Consider the following 19,590-nt stretch of genomic DNA (forward strand, 5'->3'; position numbering starts at 1 on the left):
CTTCAACTGTACCTTCAGTGTAGAGATAGAGCAAAATGTCTTATTTTGTAGGGCACAGTTACTTTTGTGCTTTCCTGAAGAGCTGTGTGTTTGCTAGTAGTCTTTAATAACTGACCTAATTATGGATAAACTGGCAGTCATTAATATGAGTTGATTTTATATAAGACACACGACGCAGTGAAGGGCAGTCATATGAACAGTTCACAAAACCAAACTGGAATTTCTAAACTGAAGAAAAAATCCCTACATTTAGTGTTTGATTCTCAGATTCAGATGTTAGAAAGTTAGTGACTTAAAAGATGCACTTATTTTTTTTAAAGATGCAGAAATCAGGCAGAGTGCTCTATCCTTGAAAAGCAGCTGTGATGGTGTTAGTTGCATTGTTAAAGGCTCCTTTCTGAAAGCCAGTGGGTCAGCATACACCTCTGTATTTTTGTATTCTTGTACCGAATGCTTCTGCTGGGTTTCTGTTTGGCTTTGCTAGAACCTTTCTTGTTCCATGATTTGGACAAAGCTTAAACTTGAACTAAACTAAAACTTAAACTGTTTGCTGAGACTGAAATTAAGGCTGTAATGGACGTTTGCAAAACAACAAAGACATAATGAATAACAAAAATAATGAAGCATTAACACTTTCTACTTCTTGACAGAAAGTACACACCAAGGATAGAAGTACACACAAAAGATAGAATTTGCAGTTGTAAAAGAAACTGAATAAGGGAAATTAAGGGAACAATAATGAAAATGGTAGTATTTGTATAATACATCTGAGTATGTATTATACAGAAGACTATGTAGTCTTCTGGTATATTTGTAGTAATTGTACATGTTTACTTATTTATTTTAAGGTCATGGAACATCCTTTAATATAGATTGTAATGTCTGTTCATGTTTTGCTGGAAACCTGATATGTTCTACTCGTCAGTGCCTAACTGAGCATAGTTCAGAAGATGAACGTCGGAAGTTTACAGGTAACTTTCCAAACTACAGAAACTGTAAGGTTATTATTCTTAGAGTGAAGTTTAGCTTCTAAATTCTTTCTACAGTATTCATGGAAATAATTTGTTGTGAAGATGTTCTTTTCTAATGTTCATCCTGCACTTAAGAAAAAATGCATGACTTTGAAAAAAATCAGTACTGGAAAATTAAACCTCAGGTAATCCATGGAAATACGTACAGAAAAGGTAATGCCACTGGGAATGAGAGACAAGGAGTTTGGGGGAAAAAAAAAAAAAAACAGAAAGCTGAGTAGAATCAGCAAGGAGGCAGGGCACAGACTTCCTTTCCTACTACCTATAAATGTATACGTGCTACAGTATTGCTTGTTTACAGGAGGGAGGTACCAGGTTCAAGATATGGTATATCTTCACATTTGCTGGATGACTAAAATGGCTTAGTGACCTTTTATCTTCTGTCAGAGAAAATACACGTGCACCAAATTCCTGTTTTATGTGTTACTTTTGCAGGTTTACCATGTAACTGTGTAGATCAGTTTGTACCAGTATGTGGTCAAAATGGGCGCACATATCCAAGTGCATGTATAGCTCGATGCGTTGGTCTCCAAGACAATCAATTTGAATTTGGATCATGTATTTCCAAGGATCCTTGTAACCCTAATCCTTGTAATAAAAATCAAAGGTAAAAGCAGAATGTTTTTAAGCTTTTCTTTGACATCTACTCATAAAGCAAATATACCTTTTTCCTTGGTGAATGTATTGTATAGTCCATTGTACTTTTGAATACTCCAATAAGAAGAACTGTTTGAAGTAGCTACTTTTTATTTATCATAGTAATGGACTGTAATAACTGCCAATTGTTGGTTCTGTTTATGTAGCACTATATCATTTAAGTTCATTATGCAGATCTCAGTTCTAGCAAGAAAACAGAACTGATGTATAATTTCAAAAATGGGAGAATCAAATTTTGTTGAAAAAGCAATAAATAATTGGACATTTTACTACTTTGTTTCATATTTTTCTTCCAGTATCTACCAAAAAACCAAAATCACTTGAATTGAATATTTAGATTCAGTCTTGCTTATTCCGTCAGTAATCTGTGCTTTTTATTTCTGAAATGGGAAAATTTTTAGCACTCTGGAAGACTTAAGTTTCTCTTACGTAATTATATTGATATCTTGCTAAAGCCATGTCTGTACAGTGAAACATTAAAACAAAACTTTGGTTTATACTACTGACACAAGAAAGTCAGACCTTTCTTACAGAAATCAATGTCTGCGGCTTTTAATATTGGTCTCTGTTTTCAGTTTTCTTAGTGTTGTGTAATCCTTCAGTCTCTTTGAATTTGTACATGTTCTGTTTGGAAAGAAAGCCACCATAAGAAGTTTTGTAATACTGTGCTTTCATGAAAACTAATTACAGTATTTTTTATTTTTTTTTCCTGCCCATTTAAATGCCTTCATACAGAAAACTGCAGAGAAAACAAAATAGTTCTGCAGCTGTAATTGTAGCTGAGGCATTGAAAACTATCAATTTTAAAGCTGCGTTGTTGGTATACATTCTTTGACTTCTATATTTTTAATTTTGAAAGTATTGAAAGGTTTTCCAGATTTACGGAATAATCGTTATGCTTAGAACCTCAACTTGTTGTTTCATTAAAGACCGTACATGTATTCTGGGTCAGTTTGATATTGTAGCATAAACTAAATGTGTAAAAGCTCATTTTAAAATTGAAGTGCTTAGAATATGTTTAAAATCTTACATTCCACTTCTATTTTTAAAGCATTTAAATCTCAGAATTTCTGAGTCTTTCCTCATATAAAATGAAAATGTGTAATGCATAAAACAGCAACACTCAGATTAAGGACATATTTTACATGATTATTGTAATTTGTAGGAAAAAGGAGATTGTTAGAAAGTCATTTGACCTTTCATCAGTCTATTTTTCAAATTCTGTTGGCTGTCATCTCTTTAGTAGAGGGATGTCTTGCAGGACATACGGCAAACATTTTGGAGATAAGACCGTGGGAAGTACGCATTTGATATAAAGGGGAAAGTACTTCTGGTGGTTTTTGATCTTCACTTCTATGAATGCTTGAGAGGGGTGACAGGCCAAAAAGGAAACTATATTAGTAGTGGATTTTTCTGTTTCTTTTAAGTCATCCCCAAGATCAGATGTGATATAATGTACTGAACCTACAAAGCTAAAATACAATTAGATATTTGTAATTGAATCCTCATAATCTTTTAAGTCTTGTTTTCATTACTCTCTCAAGAGGGGTTTGGGCTATACCTCTATAATGTAATCATTTTCACTTGCAATTCATTGCAGGTTTTGGTGTTTTATCTAGTTTTCCTTAAATACACATTTTAAAAGCGAAGCTTGGGAGTAGGTAAGAAGTTTATTCAAGACTTTCTGAGAAATCCATACTCAGTAAAATACTTGGTAAAAGATTAATTTTTATGGAACCTATAGCTGTGTGCGCATACATTGACTAAATGTGGTGTGAACAAGTTCTAGGTTTGTAATGAACTTGTAATTGTCTAAATTGTCTAATCAGAATGTTTTGTCACATGCATTTCCTTCAGTTCTGCTGAACCAGTGCTCTATAAAGCACTTGAAAATATTTCACTGTTGTTTTTTTTTCTGACTATTTTGAGAGGGTTTGTTGGTTGGTTGGTTGGTTGGTGTGTTTTTTTTACAATGACATGAAATTATTATGACTTTATGCAGGTGCATACCAAAGAAACAAGTTTGCTTGACTAGTTTTGGAAAGTTCAAATGTAGCCAGCATGAATGTGTGCCAAGGCAATTAAATTGTGACCAGACACGGGATCCTGTTTGCGACACAGACAACGTGGAATACAGTAACTTGTGTACTTTGTACCAAAAAGGAAAAAATTTAGCATATCGAGGACCGTGCCAGGTAGGAAGTAGTTCTAGCAATATTAAATCTTCTTTGTTCTTCAGTGTTCCACTTTGCAATATTCTGTTTTTATAGTTTATCAAAAATGTTCATAGATTGTAGTCCTTTAGAACTGTAATTTCAACTAGAATAAAAAATACTCTGCACAAAATGATATTCAGGATTTTGACAACTGTTTCTTTCCTTTAGTTAACAAATGTCTCAAAACCAAACAAAACCTTTGCTTCTGCTTTCTTGGGGGAAATACTCTGATATTTGTATTAAGTCTTCCTATATTTTTCACTACTACTGCAAGCATACCTCCATGCAAGCTTTAATTAAAGCAGTTCCTTGGCTAGTAACACCAATTTTCACCAATTTGAACTTTCTGTAAATGAAAATTAATGCTTGTTTATTTCTCCATTACAGTAAATGTAATTTATTCAGAAAATGTCAGGACAATTTGACTTGCATGTTCAATTCCCCTTTTATCTGCTTAAATAGTGGAGTTAGAGGCTCAGAGTCACTGCTGTCTTGGCAGCAACAGGCTTCCTCTAGCAAGTCTTTAGCATTTTGTTTGATTGCGTTCTTCCTTTAGCAATTTCATTGTTCACAATACTCCAAAGCTTTTTTGAGACTAAGCAGACTGTAGTATTTTCTTTAGATAGTCTGGATTGAATTGGTCTTCATATTAATCCCTCAGAAGTATTAGGATTAGGTTAGTTCTTCCATCCCACCATTCCCTACAGTATTGGTAGACAGGCTGTTTCTGTCACTCTACAGACAAACTAGGAGCTACTGTTTTCGAAGTCACTGGCTTTACCATTGATAGGCTGGTCATTTCCAGATTTTTCTCAAATGATGAAGATGAATTTGAGACATTCTCTTGGTCTCAACTGATGAATGTTCATAGAAATACAGAACCCTTGTTGAGGGTTTTTCTGTGTAATAAATGCACTTTTTATCCACTTCAGGTTTCTGCCTTTCTGTCTGTCATCTTTTTTTTTTTTGCCCTTTTTCAGCAACCTCATTACGTACATATAATTCTTCTCATAGCATATCAGATACCTCACGAGGTACTGCTCTTGAACAGTAAGAACTGAAGGATATTGCACAGCTATTTTTTTTCTACAGCACTTACGTGTCTAGTTGCATCTGTGCTCAGAAAGTCTTTAACACTGGTAGCTTTAAGTTTTTACTCTTACAATTTTCCTTTAATTAATGGGGAAGTAGACTGCAAGACATGAAACTGCTTGTAGTGCTCACATTTACTTGTCTTATATTATTTCTGTTATTAACTTCAGCGTGTAACATAGAAACTGTAATTGTCTTGCTACTTTAGAGCATGCACAGTGATGATAGAGGTATGGTGATTTGCTTGAAACATTAGTTTAATAAAATATTTAGATATTAGCAAGAAATTATGGAATGAACTGTGTAATTTCACAAGAATTGGACAAAAGCATATTCATACCTTGTCTGTGAAGAATCATCAGTTTCATTTATTTCTGTCTGTGTTCAGAAGCATAAGTTTGTTGGCATTTGACTTCTTGAATGTGTTGGACAAATATATCTGCATAGGCAAGATAGGAAGAAAATTACATTTTTCTATGATTTTTATGTGTATTTGAATCAAATGACATACTAGATATGCTTTTGGGAAAGAAAATGGATACAATAAATAAATGTATTTTTATAGTTGTAAAGGTCTCAATAATAAATACTTTTGCTAGAGGTATCTAGTAATAGATTATATTCTTTTGAAATAAATGTAGACATGTAGCTTCTCAAATAATGTGTAAGAAATGCATGCGCACACACTAAATTCCAAGAACACATTGAGATGAATAAATAGTTTAATAAGTTAAATGAAATTAGTTGTATTATTTAAGCATTAGAACAGACCTACAATTTGTCTTCCCCAAAACATGTCTTACTGTACATTTCTCAGATTCCAGCTTAGATTATTCTTTAAGTATTTATTTTCTGTATTTATTACTTGTACATAAACTGGCAGTTAATTTACTCCAGATTTACTGACAGTATTATCAGCAAATGAACTTTGCCATGAACGTTGTTCTTCCTAATGTTATAAAATGCTCTTTATTTTTGCTTGTAGCTTGTAGCATGAACAAACTGATCTTTAAAACATTTCTGTGTGTTTCAGCCATTTTGCAAATCGGTAGAGCCTGTATGTGGACATAATGGGGAAACCTACAGCAGTGTCTGTGCTGCCTATTCTGACCGTGTGGCTGTTGACTACCATGGACATTGTCAGGCTGTAGGTGTGCTCTCAGACTATAGTTTTCATACAGAGTGTGCCTTCGTGAAGTGTCCCCAGCTTTCTGCTACTGCCTGCAAACCAGTCATTGCACCAGGTATGTTAATTCATTGTTGAAGTTTACTGCAGATAGGAGAGAGTCTCCAGGCTTCATGTATTAATAGGTGTATATTTGGAACTAAACTTATGCTGTAAAATACTGTATTCCATTACGTCCTTGAGACATCTAAGAGAAAGGATGAAGTGCAGGTCTTTAGTTAAGGCTAGAACAAGACAGTGTCAGGACTCAGCAGAGTAATTCCAAAGTGGAAAGGCTTTTGGTTTTAGGAATCACTCTCCTTCAGTCTTTAGAAATGTGTGCAGCTGTCCTCATAGGACCTGTTTTGGTGAAATGAATGAGGTCTGTGGTGTCTAGGGTAGAATGTCAGTGGGAATTGGATGAGTAATTTTTCAGAACTGGCAGTGCAGATACCCCATTGGAAAGCCAAATTGTCTTCAAAGTAAAGTTCCCAGAATAACAAAACTTTTATTTAATGAGAAGACAAAGATATAGTTGTATTTACAGTACTGTGAAAAAGGAAGACAGTAGGAATAGTTTTTGCAGTTTTGCTATTTTGAAATGTTTTTTTCATTGTCTTTACAAATACTTCTCAACAAAACAGTCAGTAACTAATCACACAGCAAGGAAAGGTCAGTTTTCAAAAAGTTTCATGTGTTTTTTTCTCAATCAGTTGTTTGAAAAAGGGCCTATGTGCTTTTAGTATTATTCTAATATTGTGAAAGTCATTCTAGGAATGTGAATTATGTAGTCGAGGGTATGAATTAAACATAAAACTATGGGTAGGTGGAAAGCTGAAGTATTAGCCCTTTTGTTTCTAAGATAGTGAGGGAAAGTAGTAAGGGAAATATGACATGCTTGCATGTTAAACACAGATCTGATAGAAAAGCTGGGTTTTCTTTCCCCCTTGCTATATGAAGATTCTAAGTACTAATATGGTACAACCACATAAATTGATGTTTGCAATGTGCAGTTTCGTTTCTGTTATATCCTAGCTATTTCAGCTTTTGAAATTCATCACTACTATAGTTGCATATGCATGCATGTATCCATACAGAACTTTGGCTTGCAATACTTAATGTACCTGTGTTTTTAGCATACAATATCGTATTTAAACAAATAAAAGTTAATCTTGCTGCTTCACTTTAGTAGTAGTAAGTGTCTGTGTTGAAAAGTGACTGGTTTTGCATCGCAAATGTTTTCAACATTAAAAAAAAATGTGTGCAATTTTGCTATCAAGTTGAAAGACTTGCTTTGCTTTGGTAGTTTTGATATTTTTATTGTCAGTATTCAATTTTTGAGCTCTACCCACTGTAAAGTGAAAAGACAGTTTGCTTTTATTTCTGGGATTTTATGGTGTGGGGGTTTTGTTTTGTTTTGTAGTTCATTTGTTTTTTATCACACAGGAGCCTGCTGTCCACTGTGTGCTGGAATGCTGAGAATATTATATGACAAAGACAAGCTGGACAATTTTGCAAGGGTAAAGTTCAATCATTCCTTATGTTAAATGGTACACGGAAAAGTCAAGTTACTTTATACTTTTCTGTATAATGCATTATACAATCAATTACCTTTCAGTAGATAGTATATGATTTGTTGTTTTCTTTACACTGTTTATACTTCCCTTTATTTCTTAACATTCAGATACAGAAATTGAATGACAATGCAAAGCAAAATAAAATCAATGTAGACACAAACAAGCCTTTTAACCTTGCCGTATAAGTGATTTGTTACAGTAAAGACATGCTAAGAGAACTGCATCTATTTCATGGTAGCAATACAGTGTATATTTGTTATTTATGGCCTTTTCGTTAAGATTATTCTGCTGGCTCACTATTTACTAATATAAGTAACTTAGTTCTGACATTGTCTGATGTTTATATTGGATTGTTTTTACATTCTTCAGGATCATCTAGATAGTTATCACTGATTTTGCTGCTCTTCAGCTACAATGTTGGTTTTTAATTTAACATCTCTGCAAGGTAGATACTCACGTTCTTCATTGCTGCTATTTGAAAACCTCCAGTTTAGTCTGAATCTTACGATGTTGATTGTTCATTACTGAACAAAACATTCTACGCCCAACCCCACTGTGGGGTGTATAAAAGGATTACACTTCTCTGTTGGTCCTTGCTTTCATGCTTTGGTAAATGGAACAGAGCACAACACTTGATTTTCAGCACTACATTGCAACAAAATAGAGTTTATGACAATCATGCATACTGAAGCAAAATAATTAATGTTTGCATCTACATGTGACTTTCATTTAAAAAATCAAGAAGAAAGAATTTCCTCAAACATTACAAAAGTTCATTAGACTATTTAAACACTTAGATGTAGAGATAGTTAGCTATTATAAAAACACAGGAAAAAATTTAGATTGAACAGGACCTCTGGAGATTGTCTAGTCCAACCTCCTTCTCAATGGAAAGTTAACTCCAGCTAGATTAGTTTGGCCAGTTGAGTTTTGAAAACGTACAGGAATGGAGATTCCACAAGCTGAACTCCACTAGACTCTCTCCAGTTCATCAGAATGGCCTTGGAGGATTTAAGTATGGGGAGGTGATCCTTTCCCGCTGGCTCTGTTCTTGCGTTTGCAGCCCAGTTATGTGGTTGGCCTTCATCTCAAGGGTGCGCTGCCAATTCATGTTGTACTAATGATTTTCTCTAAGATTATGTTTGTGTGCTTGCATGTTGGGTGTTTTTGTTAACAGTGTCCGTTAGGTCATGACTGCATTCTGGAATGCCTTGTAGTTGTCTTAACACTAGTGGGAACATGGTGACCACTGCAGCTTCTTTGTTCCTACCTTATGATGTGGATATGAAAAAGAATTACTGTCTTTTTAGTTAGAGAAAGTTATTGGACTTACTAAGTAGTTATTCAAGTAGCTGGTGATAACTAATCTTCTCTCATTTAAAGAATACCTGGATTTAAGGTATATATTAGTTGCTTTTTCCTTTTTTAGAAGGTTCCTAAAGTACCTTAATGATAACCTCTTGGTGCAGGTGCTAAGGTAGCCAACAAGGAAAGGTGCCCTTCTAGATCTGTTACTGGAAAACAGAGAGGGTCTTGTGGGGACGTGGCAACTGGCAGCTGTCTTGGTCATAGTGACCATGAAGCAGTTGAGTTTAAAATTTTTGGTGACAGGAGGAAAACTGCCACCAAAACTTCAGCCCTGGGTATGGGGAGAGCAGACTTCAGGCTGCTCAGGGAACTAGTTAGCAAGGTCCTCTGGGAAACTGCTTTTGAAGGCATTGGCGTCCATCAGTGCTTGTCAGTCTTTAAGCACTGCCTCCTAAAAGCACAGGATCAGGCAATTCCAAAATATTGGAACTCAAGCAGGCAGGGCAGGGCTGACCAGGGATCTTCTTCTGGAGTTTAAGCATAAAAAGAAAGTGTATGGCTGGTGGAAGCAGGGTCAGGCAACGTGGAAGGACTACAAGGGTGCTGTTCGCTTTTGTAGGGAGAAAATTTGTGTGGCCAAAGCCCAATTAGAGTTGAAGCTGGCCAGGTCTGTGGCAGACAATAAAAAGGGCTTTTTTATATATGTGAATAGAAAATGGAGAACCAGAGAAAACATAGGTCCACTACTTGATGGGGATGGTCACCTCACAAACAGGGACATAGGTAAAGCAGAGACGTTTAATGCCTACTTTGCCTGTCTTCAACGATGCTGATGGGCTTCGGGACCCTGGGTGCCCTGAGCCGGGGGACTGTGATGGTGGGAATGATGAACTCCCAGCCGACCCTGAACATGTGCAGGATTTGCTGCTCCACCTGGATCCATACAATTTGATGGAACTGGATGGGGGTTTATCCCAGGGTGCTCAGAGAGCTGGCTGTCATCATCGCAGGACCTCTCTCAATTATTTTGCAATGCTCCTGGGAATCTGGAGAGGTCCTAGTAGACTGGCAGCTGGCAAATGTTGTACCAATTTTCAAGAAGGGCAGGAAAGAAAACTCTGATAACTACAGGCCTGTCAATCTCACGTCAGTGCCTGGTAAAATTATGGAGAGGATGATCATTGAAGTTATTGAAGCGCACCTGGGGGACAATGCAGTCATTGGTCCCAGCCAACATGGGTTCATGAGGGGTAGGTCCTGCCTAACAAATTTGATTTCCTTTTATGATAAGATCACCCATCTAGTTGATCAAGGGAAACCAGCTGATGTGATCTTTCTGGATTTCAGCAAAGCTTTTGACACAGTTTCCCATAGGATCCTACTGGACAAAATGTCCAGCGTACAGATGGACAAAAACATCATACGATGGGTGAGCAATTGGCTGACGGGCAGGGTTCAAAGCTTTGTGGTAAATGGGGCCACATCTGGCTGGCGGCCAGTCACCAGTGGGGTCCCGCAAGGCTCCATTTTAGGGCCAGTGCTCTTTAATGTTTTCATAAACAATTTGGATGTAGGACTAGAAGGTGTTTTGAGCAAATTTGCCGACGACACTAAACTTGGAGGAGTTGTGGACTCAGATGAGGGTGGAAAGGCCTTGCAAAGAGATCTGGACAGACTGGAGAGCTGGGCGATCACCAACCACATGAAGTTTAACAAGAGCAAGTGCCGGGTCCTGCACCTGGGACAGGACAACCATGGCTATATGTACAGACCAGGGGATGAGACGCTGGAGAGCAGCCCCACAGAGAGGGATCTGGAGGTTGTGGCTGACAGCAAGCTGAATATGAGCCAGCAGTGTGCCCTGGCAGCCAGGAGGGCCAACCGTACCCTGGGATGCATCAAGCACAGCATTGCTAGTCGGTCGAGGGAAGTGATTGTCCCGCTCTACTCTGCGCTGGTGTGGCCTCACCTCAAGTACTGTGTGCAGTTCTGGGCACCACAGTACAAAAAGGACATGAAACTATTGGAGAGTGTCCAGAGAAGGGCTACTAAGATGGTGAAGGGCCTAGAGGGGAAGACATACGAGGAGCGGCTGAGGTCACTTGGCCTGTTCAGCCTGGAAAAGAGAAGGCTGAGGGGAGACCTCATCACAGCCTACAGCTTCCTCATGAGGGGGAGCAGAGGGGCAGGCACTAATCTATTCATTTTAGTGACCAGCAATAGGACCTGAGGGAATGGAGTCAAGCTGCAGCAGGGGAGGTTCAGGCTAGATATCAGGAAGAGGTTCTTCACTGAGAGGGTTGTCGCACACTGGAACAGGCTCCCCAGGGATGTAGTCACTGCACCAAGCCTGTCGGAGTTTAAGAAGTGTTTGGACTGTGCTCTTAGTCACATGGTCTGAATTGTTGGGTAGACCTGTATGGTGCCAGGAGTTGGACTCGATGATCCTTATGGGTCCCTTCCAACTCGGGATATTCTATGATTCTATTCATCCTTGCCAGTCCCACTCAGCCTTTCAGAAGCAAAGTCAGTTTTTATTTCCAGATGATTGCAAATGCAGCTTGGACAAACAGATCACATCCCTCTTGTGACACCTTGGTATTAGTCTGTTTAGATCTCCCAAAGCAATCTATTCCATCTTGCAGAGAAATTCCCATCATCATTCTCCTCATTTCTGGTGGCTCTTGGAACACCTAGATTCTGTGATGGGTAAAGGAGTGCCAGTTGATAGGTCTTCTCTGCCTGTTGTTTTGAGTACAAGCAACTGTGACAGGTGACTGTTTATGTTATTTTGAGGGATGTGATACACAGACATACCAACTATGAAGGTGGAGGACAACATATATCAAAACCATGGTTAATTTAAGAAGTCATTTATTCCCAACCACCTTTCTTACCCTTTTCTTTTTGCTATAGATTAGCGCTGAGTAGTTTAATGGCTAAAAGATTTTCTAGCATGATATCAAGTTTTTTAAAACTGAAAAGTAGAAATGTAATTTTGCATAATATCACATCATCCAGGAAGTTCTTTGTTTTCTTCCAGGTAACAAATAAAAAGCCTATAACTGTACTTGACATACTTGAAAAAATCCGCCTGCATGTCTCTGTGCCACAGTGTGATGTGTTTGGATACTTAAGCATAGAATCTGAAATTGTGATTCTCATCATTCCTGTGGATCAGAACCCCAAACCATTGCAGGTAGGCTGTATTCTTATTTTGTTTACCCAGTATGGATTTACTTTTTTTTTTTTTAATGTATACACTTTATTACTTTCAATATAGCAGTTTTAAAGTTGTTCATTTTCCTGTGTGCTGAATACATGGAGATTTTTCTAATTACTTGAATCTAAATAGTAAGTATTATTAATGGTAAAATGTGTCTTGAGAATCCTGCTGTCTTGCTAAGAGGCTTTTGAGTATGGGTAATTAAAGGGGCAAGGTGAATGATGGAGTTACATATTTTTTGTTTTAAAATGAATACATGCAGAACCTCCAACATTTTACAGCTAAAATAGCAGAAAATATAAGCTGATGAAAATATATTTATTACTGAATATCTTAAATTATATTAATTGTAAAATAAATGGATACTTGTGTATGAAATGGTGCTCTTCTGTCTCTAGTATTAGGCTTACAAGTAGGTTGAAGTACACGGGATATTAGACTGAAGCACATCATACATATTGCTACATTGTGCTTGTCTTGATGTTAAGCAGCAGTTCATTCCAAAGGGAATCTGCTGATACTATATTCTGAGGCCAGCCCGGTTTTGATGATCCTTTCCAACTCAAGGTAAAAAGTTCAGGGAGATCCCAAAATCCTGTTACAATCTTAAAAGGGAAATGCGAGTCCAATAAGTTGTCCAGCATGCTGTGTCATAGCTAATTCATGCTAGCAAATAAGCACCAAAAGCTCACAGTACTAAACTCTAAATGTAAACCAACAAATGCAGGTCGACATTCCTACGGTATTTTCTTAGGAATGCTTTAGAACAGTAGAAGTAGGGCTTTGGCTATGTATTGCATTTTTATTATCTTGGAGCTCTCGCTTCATTTTTACTTTCTGATCATTAACCTGTGCAAGACCAGTGAGGATATCTTCTTCCTATTAAAAGCAACATTTTAATGCCATTTTTAATGCCTTTTTATAGTTGTTTCTAATAGTCTTGCTTGGCCCTGCTGACAGCACGTTATAATGAAGTCCCTTTGGGGTGCTCTGACTGGTTCATTCTGTCACCTTATACATTGATGTGCACTACTTTAAAATGGAAGATTTAGCTGTGAGAACAAAAAAGAGAGGAGAAAACAATCTCATCTTTTACAGTTTAGGCGGGTTCGCTTCTTTGCTGTTTGTTTTATATCCATGTCTGCTTCCATTTCCCTTTTATTTCTATGGTCTAATTTTCCATTTTCGGTATTGCTTCTGGGATGGGCTAAAGTTCAGGTATAGTGTGAGTGGGTAGATTTGCTGGCAAAAATTTTGCAAGCTGCAGTATCAAATAGGGCAGTTGTTACTTTGCTACTGGAGCAAACCTGTTACGTCCAAGTCCGCTCAACTTTTAACAGAAATATTATTCCTTGAACAGAAATAGCTCAGAATTTTACCAGAACTTAGAAAACAAGGTCTTGAGCCTTAACCAATCTGATCAGCTCTCAGCCAGTCTGCAGCAGATGCTGTCAGACCCTCAGGGAGAGGAGGGCAGTCTGAAACCAGGGAATAGCTGCTCTGCTCACTGCTGACACCTATTACTGAGCTAGAAGTTCCTCAACTTTCAAAGCTTTGGGACCTCAGATGTTAAGTTTGTCAAGTTAAAACTTTATCAGCAACAGCTTCCGAAGCTGCTAAAGAGGCTTAATAGTAAATTTATTCCTGGGATACATTGGAAGCTAAGGTGGAAAAAATGGATTTTATAAATAAATTTATGATTATCATTATGTCAGTGGGAGAATGAAAAGTGAATGACATTATCTTGATTTTCTCAGGTTTTCCTATTATTTCCATTCTTCTATTCCTTTGCCATAAAAGAAATCAGATTTCCCTGATCGGGAAGAAAAAGCCCAGTAGCTAGAAAATCCCAATTTTCCACTGTTGCAGACTTCAAGGCACTATATCTTGGTCGATCAGAAAGGAACTCCTCAATTTAGAGGTATTAACTAATAATTTACTGTGAGCTTTTTGGAGTCAACATTCAGAAACATCATCCATTGTATCGAGCTTCCTTATTTCTCTGTTGCTGCTACTCAGGGCTTCTGCAGAAGTTTTCCTAGTACCAAAGTCTATGAGCTCCAATATGTTGTTTAATGACTACTCCAAATCATCAATGTAAATTTTACATGTCGATTGGAATAATTCAGATTTTTCTTTCTAAATTTTGCTATCTAGAAATAGTTTTGCATTGGCATTTTACGTGACAAGAAGAGAAATAATAACACTTTTCTTCCTAGATTGAAGCCTGCAATAAAGAAGCAGAAAAGATAGAATCACTGATAAATTCAGACAGTCCAACATTAGCATCACATGTGCCGCTGTCAGCTCTAATTGCATCCCAAGTACAAGTTTCGTTTAGCATTTCTTCTACTTCTGTTAAAGTGTTGTCTGTTCTGCACTCCCTGTTCGTAAGCCTTTTATTTACTTTGTTAACATTAACGTGTTATATATAGCTGCTTAGAAAATATGCATGAGTATTGAGGGTGTTTTGTATTGTGAAGGACATTGAGAATTGTTGATCACTGAACCAGAAAACAAAAATTCCAGAACACTTGGTGTACTAATATTTTTCACTGAAGAATGAAGAATATTTGAAATAATGTGAAACATGATTCTTTTATTCATTACTAGTCACATGTTTGTTTCAGCACAATTAGATCATTTTCCACTGATCTTGCAATCATAAAAGTACTCTGGAAGGTTCTGACATTATAGATTTATGATTTTTGAAAGAAGGGATCTTACAGGTTTTTTTTTTCAGAAATGAACAAATAGTGTTTTGAGTTTATTGAAAAATTTTAATTTTATATTATTCAGATGAATACCAGTGACAACAAAAAGTATGCACCTATTCTAAACATCATTTTTGGAAGAAAAAAAAATGCTGCTACTTAATTACCTTACCAAAAATATGAGAGTTTATTCTCATGTAAATACACTTTCATATTTTATTATGAAGAAAACTAGCCCTGGGCCTATTTCAACAGACATCTTTACTTGGACTAGTGAAGATTTGCAGGACATTGGGCTCAATGCTTGTGAAATGACAATCAAGCTCTATACTAGTACCTGACTTCAATGAAGAAATATGTTCTTTTTATAATTTTGTACATTTCAGAATCTCATATTGGATGCAAAATTATAAAGAATCTCAGTATCTATATTTAAGTGCCATTTAAAATATTGCAGTATTTGCATGTTATCTAATGAAATTTATACTTTAAATATGTTTAAATGATTATACAAACAGTATGTTTTATTACTTATTTTATTTTATGCACATGACCTTAGTCTACATGAAGTATTTTATATCAGTATTATGATAACCAACTTTTGAAGTATATACAGAAAAACTTATTTTTGCCAAAATGCTGAACGTCAAAAGAAAGCACTGAAAACTTTTCAAACATGTATGTTACTGTAGCATGTCTGTAGCAATTATTTTCTGCTAAATCTTTTAAACACAAACGTATTAAAGCTTTTTTATTTTAATAGAACTGTCGTGTGTCCTTATATGTGAAAGTATGTGATTTTATAGAAGTCTGCATTACAGTGCTGCTTTCTTTTCTTCTTTCTTTCTCAAATCAGTGCTTAGAACTAACTGCAATTACATACATTTGTCTTATATAGCTTAATCTTTCCAAAGGAAGTAAATTTCAAGTCTTTGTTTCTTGTGTTTGTTTTTTTTCTTACCAAATTTCTTTGTAATGTCACATGCACGCAAATCAATGCAATGAGTGTCAGACTTGACTGATGACAGAAGACATATAAATATGTTTATGGGACCCTCTTTGTACAGTTATTGTCATCCAGTTTTGATTTGGAAGACACTTTCCTCACCCTGTGCAGCTGGAAATCTGCACAAATATTACGGACATAATTAATACCTTATTTGTACCTAAACTTTAAGGCTCAACCTCCTCCAAAGCAAACTAGTCTGGTAACTAGATGAGAATTCTTGCAAGTCCACAGAGAAAATTTATTTGAAACCTCCATCAGCTGCTTTTCTATATATTATCTGTTATTGTTGTGGTCTGTGAATAAGTGGACAGTAGTTTTATACTTTAAGTGCTGCTGCGCTCTCTCTATAGTTTTTGAATTCTTACAATAGGTTAGTACAAATGCAGCTATTCTTGGGAACTGTTCTCACCATGTATCTCCAGGAAGAGTGATGCACATAATCATCAGTCCTGACAGAAAGAACTTGTCTGGTATCTTCACATGCTTCTAAGATTCTTTTGTGTATGAAAAAAAAATGGACACAAGTGTAATGAATACATTTGAACAGATTTTTTTTTTTTCCCAACTGGAGTGGCTGAGATGATCGCACCAGAAACTGCAAGCAATTCAGATTTAATGAATTCCTTCTATTTTCCAAATCATTAGTAAGTATCTCTTTAACAACTATCCTATTGCCTTGCTCAGTGCTTAGCTGAAGCAATCTGATGGCTACTGAAATTAAATCTACGCCACACTGGAAAAAGTAAGAAAGCTCTTAAAAGCATCTCTCTAGTGGAACCACATAAGCATATATTGTGACTTTTTTTTGTACACCTGTAAAGATTTTATTTGATGAAAGATAATATAAAAATAGTTCTCAATTTGTACAATGAATTAAGAATCTGGAAAAAGCAGAATTTAAATCCAGGGATTTTTGCAGTCATATGTGAACGTCTAGTACTTCATGGAAAACAGTGACGATCTTGAATGGTTATGTTAAATACAGGCAGAACCAATGAAGTTTAGCATAATCCTGAATATAAATCCAGCATCCAAAGCATACAGGGCTTAGGTTCTTTTTGCTGAATTAACAAAATTACTTGAATATTTTCTAGGTATTCTCAGGATCTCTGGCTCCCTCAAAGGCATGAAGAAACTTATGTACTTACGGGTTTTGAATTCAAAAGAACCCGAAGAGACGGAGCAAACCAAGCACAATTTTACTTGCAAGTTGTGAAATCTGAGCTTACTGCGGAGACATTTGATAGAGTTTTCAGATGATATTCCATTTAACATTAATGAAGTTCTGTCAATATCTGAATGGAAATCTGGGTTTTCTTAAGAGGGGACAGAGAGCAATTCAAAGCAGCATAAGGCTGGTTGTTGTTTCTCTACAGGATATGGCTGAAACATACGAAACATTATTTTCTTGTCTCCTGAAAACCAGAGTTAACATCAATAATTGGCTCTAGAGAGATGCTTCAGTCCTGTTTCTGCTTGTTTAGTTTGACTCTTCTCAACAGAGTGGTAGTAAGGCTGAGATGCCAGCAGTGCATGTTCATACGCACCTCACCCCCCCTCCCCCCCACAGGAGTGGACCAGCCAAGGGAACAAATATCAGAGTAAGCGATTTCTGGCTTACAGTTTCTATTGAGCTTTGAGCCCAGCAGGAGCCAGGATCTCTGAATTTTCAGTGTGGTAATAGTTCAATTCTGTAAGAAGCAGTTTTCTGTGGAGCTGGAGGGCATGAAATCTGCTCTTAGAGCCACAGTGTCATTTCATAGCCCTGCTCTTCATTCATGCTGTAACACGAAAAAAAAAATAGCAAAGGAGGAAACCAAGTTATAGCTGGAGATGCCAGTGGAGAAGACAAGAACAAGAGACATTAAACCATCTACAATGTATTTGGCAACATCTCAAGTTGCTGGACCATTTATCTATCATTCAAAAAGGACATCATGTGTTCCTAACTAGTATTTTAAAATCTGAATAATAAACTCTAGGCACCAGCACCATTTTCTTCTCTGATATTAGGGACCTCTGTAAGGGCAGTACTGGGAAGACTGGTGTAGAGTCAAGGACACACTTTGGTGCATGCGATCCAGTTCCATTTCACAAAGCTAACATCCCACCCCTGCTGATGGTCATCAGGGCAGAGTGCCCATCTTCTAATTCTGGCAACGTTGAATTGTTTGATATGCAACCACCTGGAGATGTGTAAAATCTGCTGTCCAAAAGTACGTAAATTGACCATCATTTTACAGGAGATGGTGGATAATTATTTCTACTGAGATTGCCAAGCAGTGTTTACTATCAGCTCATTTCTTTCATTACTTTTTGGCGCTAGGGCTCGTATTCTCCTTAAATTTCACAAGTTGCATACCAGCACCTGAAGTGCACAAAGTAAGGCCTTTACAGGCCTGTTGTTAGGTGGCACCACTGCTCCACTGAGGTGACCACACAGCTAGTTTCTCTAGCAGCTCCATCTTCAGGAGAGGCCCGTGTTCTCCCACAAAGAACTAAACTCATCCCTACAGGTTCTGCTGCTAGAAACCCTCACAGAAGTGCCAGAAGCAAGGTCCTAAACCTGTATAGCCAACCCCTTCCTACTGTGTGGAACTATCACACACACCTCGCTCTTCAGAGCTGAAAAGTCTTGTGCCCTAATCAGAAAACGGGCTTTTTGCCGTAACTGCACTGAGGTTGTAGCCCTCACTGAATCTCTACTAGGTTGAATTAATCTTTTCTAGCATAGATGACTATAATGGTGGTAGAATGATCACTAGACCGTGTTTCAGATCAGGTTTCACATTACAGCAGCTCCTTCACTTCCAGCAGCCATTTCTTTCTCACCCCTGGAAGTACATCATACCATTGTCACAGCTGTGTCACAATGACAGCAGGATAACTGAAACAGCTAATATACTCGTTAGAGAAGTCCCTAAACATGATGCTGTATTAGATCTCAGCACTCCTGTTCTTCAAATATGATACTGGCTCTGCTCTATATAGATGCTCACAGCTTTTCTTCCATTAACAAGTTTGGTTAACACAACTGCATTTTTCACATTATTAACATTAGTAAGATCTGTCCTAAAAAGTACCTTAAGCGTTCTATTCTAGAATAAGCAAGCCAAGATACAGTAGATTCAGCTGCACTGTCCATGGCATCCATGCTCTACCTTCCATCTCTGCTAACGTACAGCCCTGCCACATGTAGGGTCGTTGTTGACCAGCACACTTTACCTTTAGCTCTACTGATCACTGGAAGATGAAGTGCAGTCACTGTGGCATTAATCAGACAGAAGTTTATCACATGCATGGTCACACATACAGCTGACTGGCTGAACTTGCAAAGGTAACTACCTCTTTTGGCATAAGTAATACCCTGGCAACCCTAATCCTCTACCCAGATCAGGAGAGGAAATCATCCTGAAAGCTCCAAGCACGTAAATCAGTCCTCAGCCTCTATCTTAGCATGTGATGCCAGTTCTCAGGTAGATGGATGATGGTGTATGTTTTTGCCACACAAGATGAATGAAGGGGAGTTTGTTAAGGAGACTTGTCCTTCATGATGTAGAAACTATACCTCACAACCCATGTTCTGGAACTAGGT

The 19,590-nt window shown here is 37.2% G+C and overlaps 1 protein-coding gene across 3 annotated transcripts in view; it reads left to right on the top strand.

Annotated features, from left to right (window-relative positions):
* Nucleotides 1-17,416, top strand: part of LOC118249711 (reversion-inducing cysteine-rich protein with Kazal motifs) — a 121,821-nt gene extending 104,405 nt beyond the window's left edge. Inside the window, exons 15-22 of one of the 3 annotated variants that reach the window (XR_007707924.1) lie at nucleotides 849-971; nucleotides 1,467-1,638; nucleotides 3,691-3,883; nucleotides 6,030-6,240; nucleotides 7,608-7,681; nucleotides 12,090-12,245; nucleotides 14,492-16,639; nucleotides 17,090-17,416. Coding sequence is in view for 2 of the 3 variants with exons in the window: in XM_050709282.1 (XP_050565239.1) it covers nucleotides 849-971; nucleotides 1,467-1,638; nucleotides 3,691-3,883; nucleotides 6,030-6,240; nucleotides 7,608-7,681; nucleotides 12,090-12,245; nucleotides 14,492-14,707 (1,145 nt within the window). In the remaining variant the exon portion in view is untranslated. Of the gene's footprint in view, nucleotides 1-848; nucleotides 972-1,466; nucleotides 1,639-3,690; nucleotides 3,884-6,029; nucleotides 6,241-7,607; nucleotides 7,682-12,089; nucleotides 12,246-14,491; nucleotides 16,640-17,089 lie in introns of those variants that run through there. The other 2 variants (XM_050709282.1, XM_035549945.2) reach the window with 2 other exon arrangements.
* Nucleotides 17,417-19,590: the final 2,174 nt, after the last annotated feature.

The sequence above is a fragment of the Cygnus atratus genome, chromosome 2, assembly GCF_013377495.2.
Source record: "Cygnus atratus isolate AKBS03 ecotype Queensland, Australia chromosome 2, CAtr_DNAZoo_HiC_assembly, whole genome shotgun sequence".
In the NCBI taxonomy this organism is placed as follows: Eukaryota; Metazoa; Chordata; class Aves; order Anseriformes; family Anatidae; genus Cygnus; species Cygnus atratus.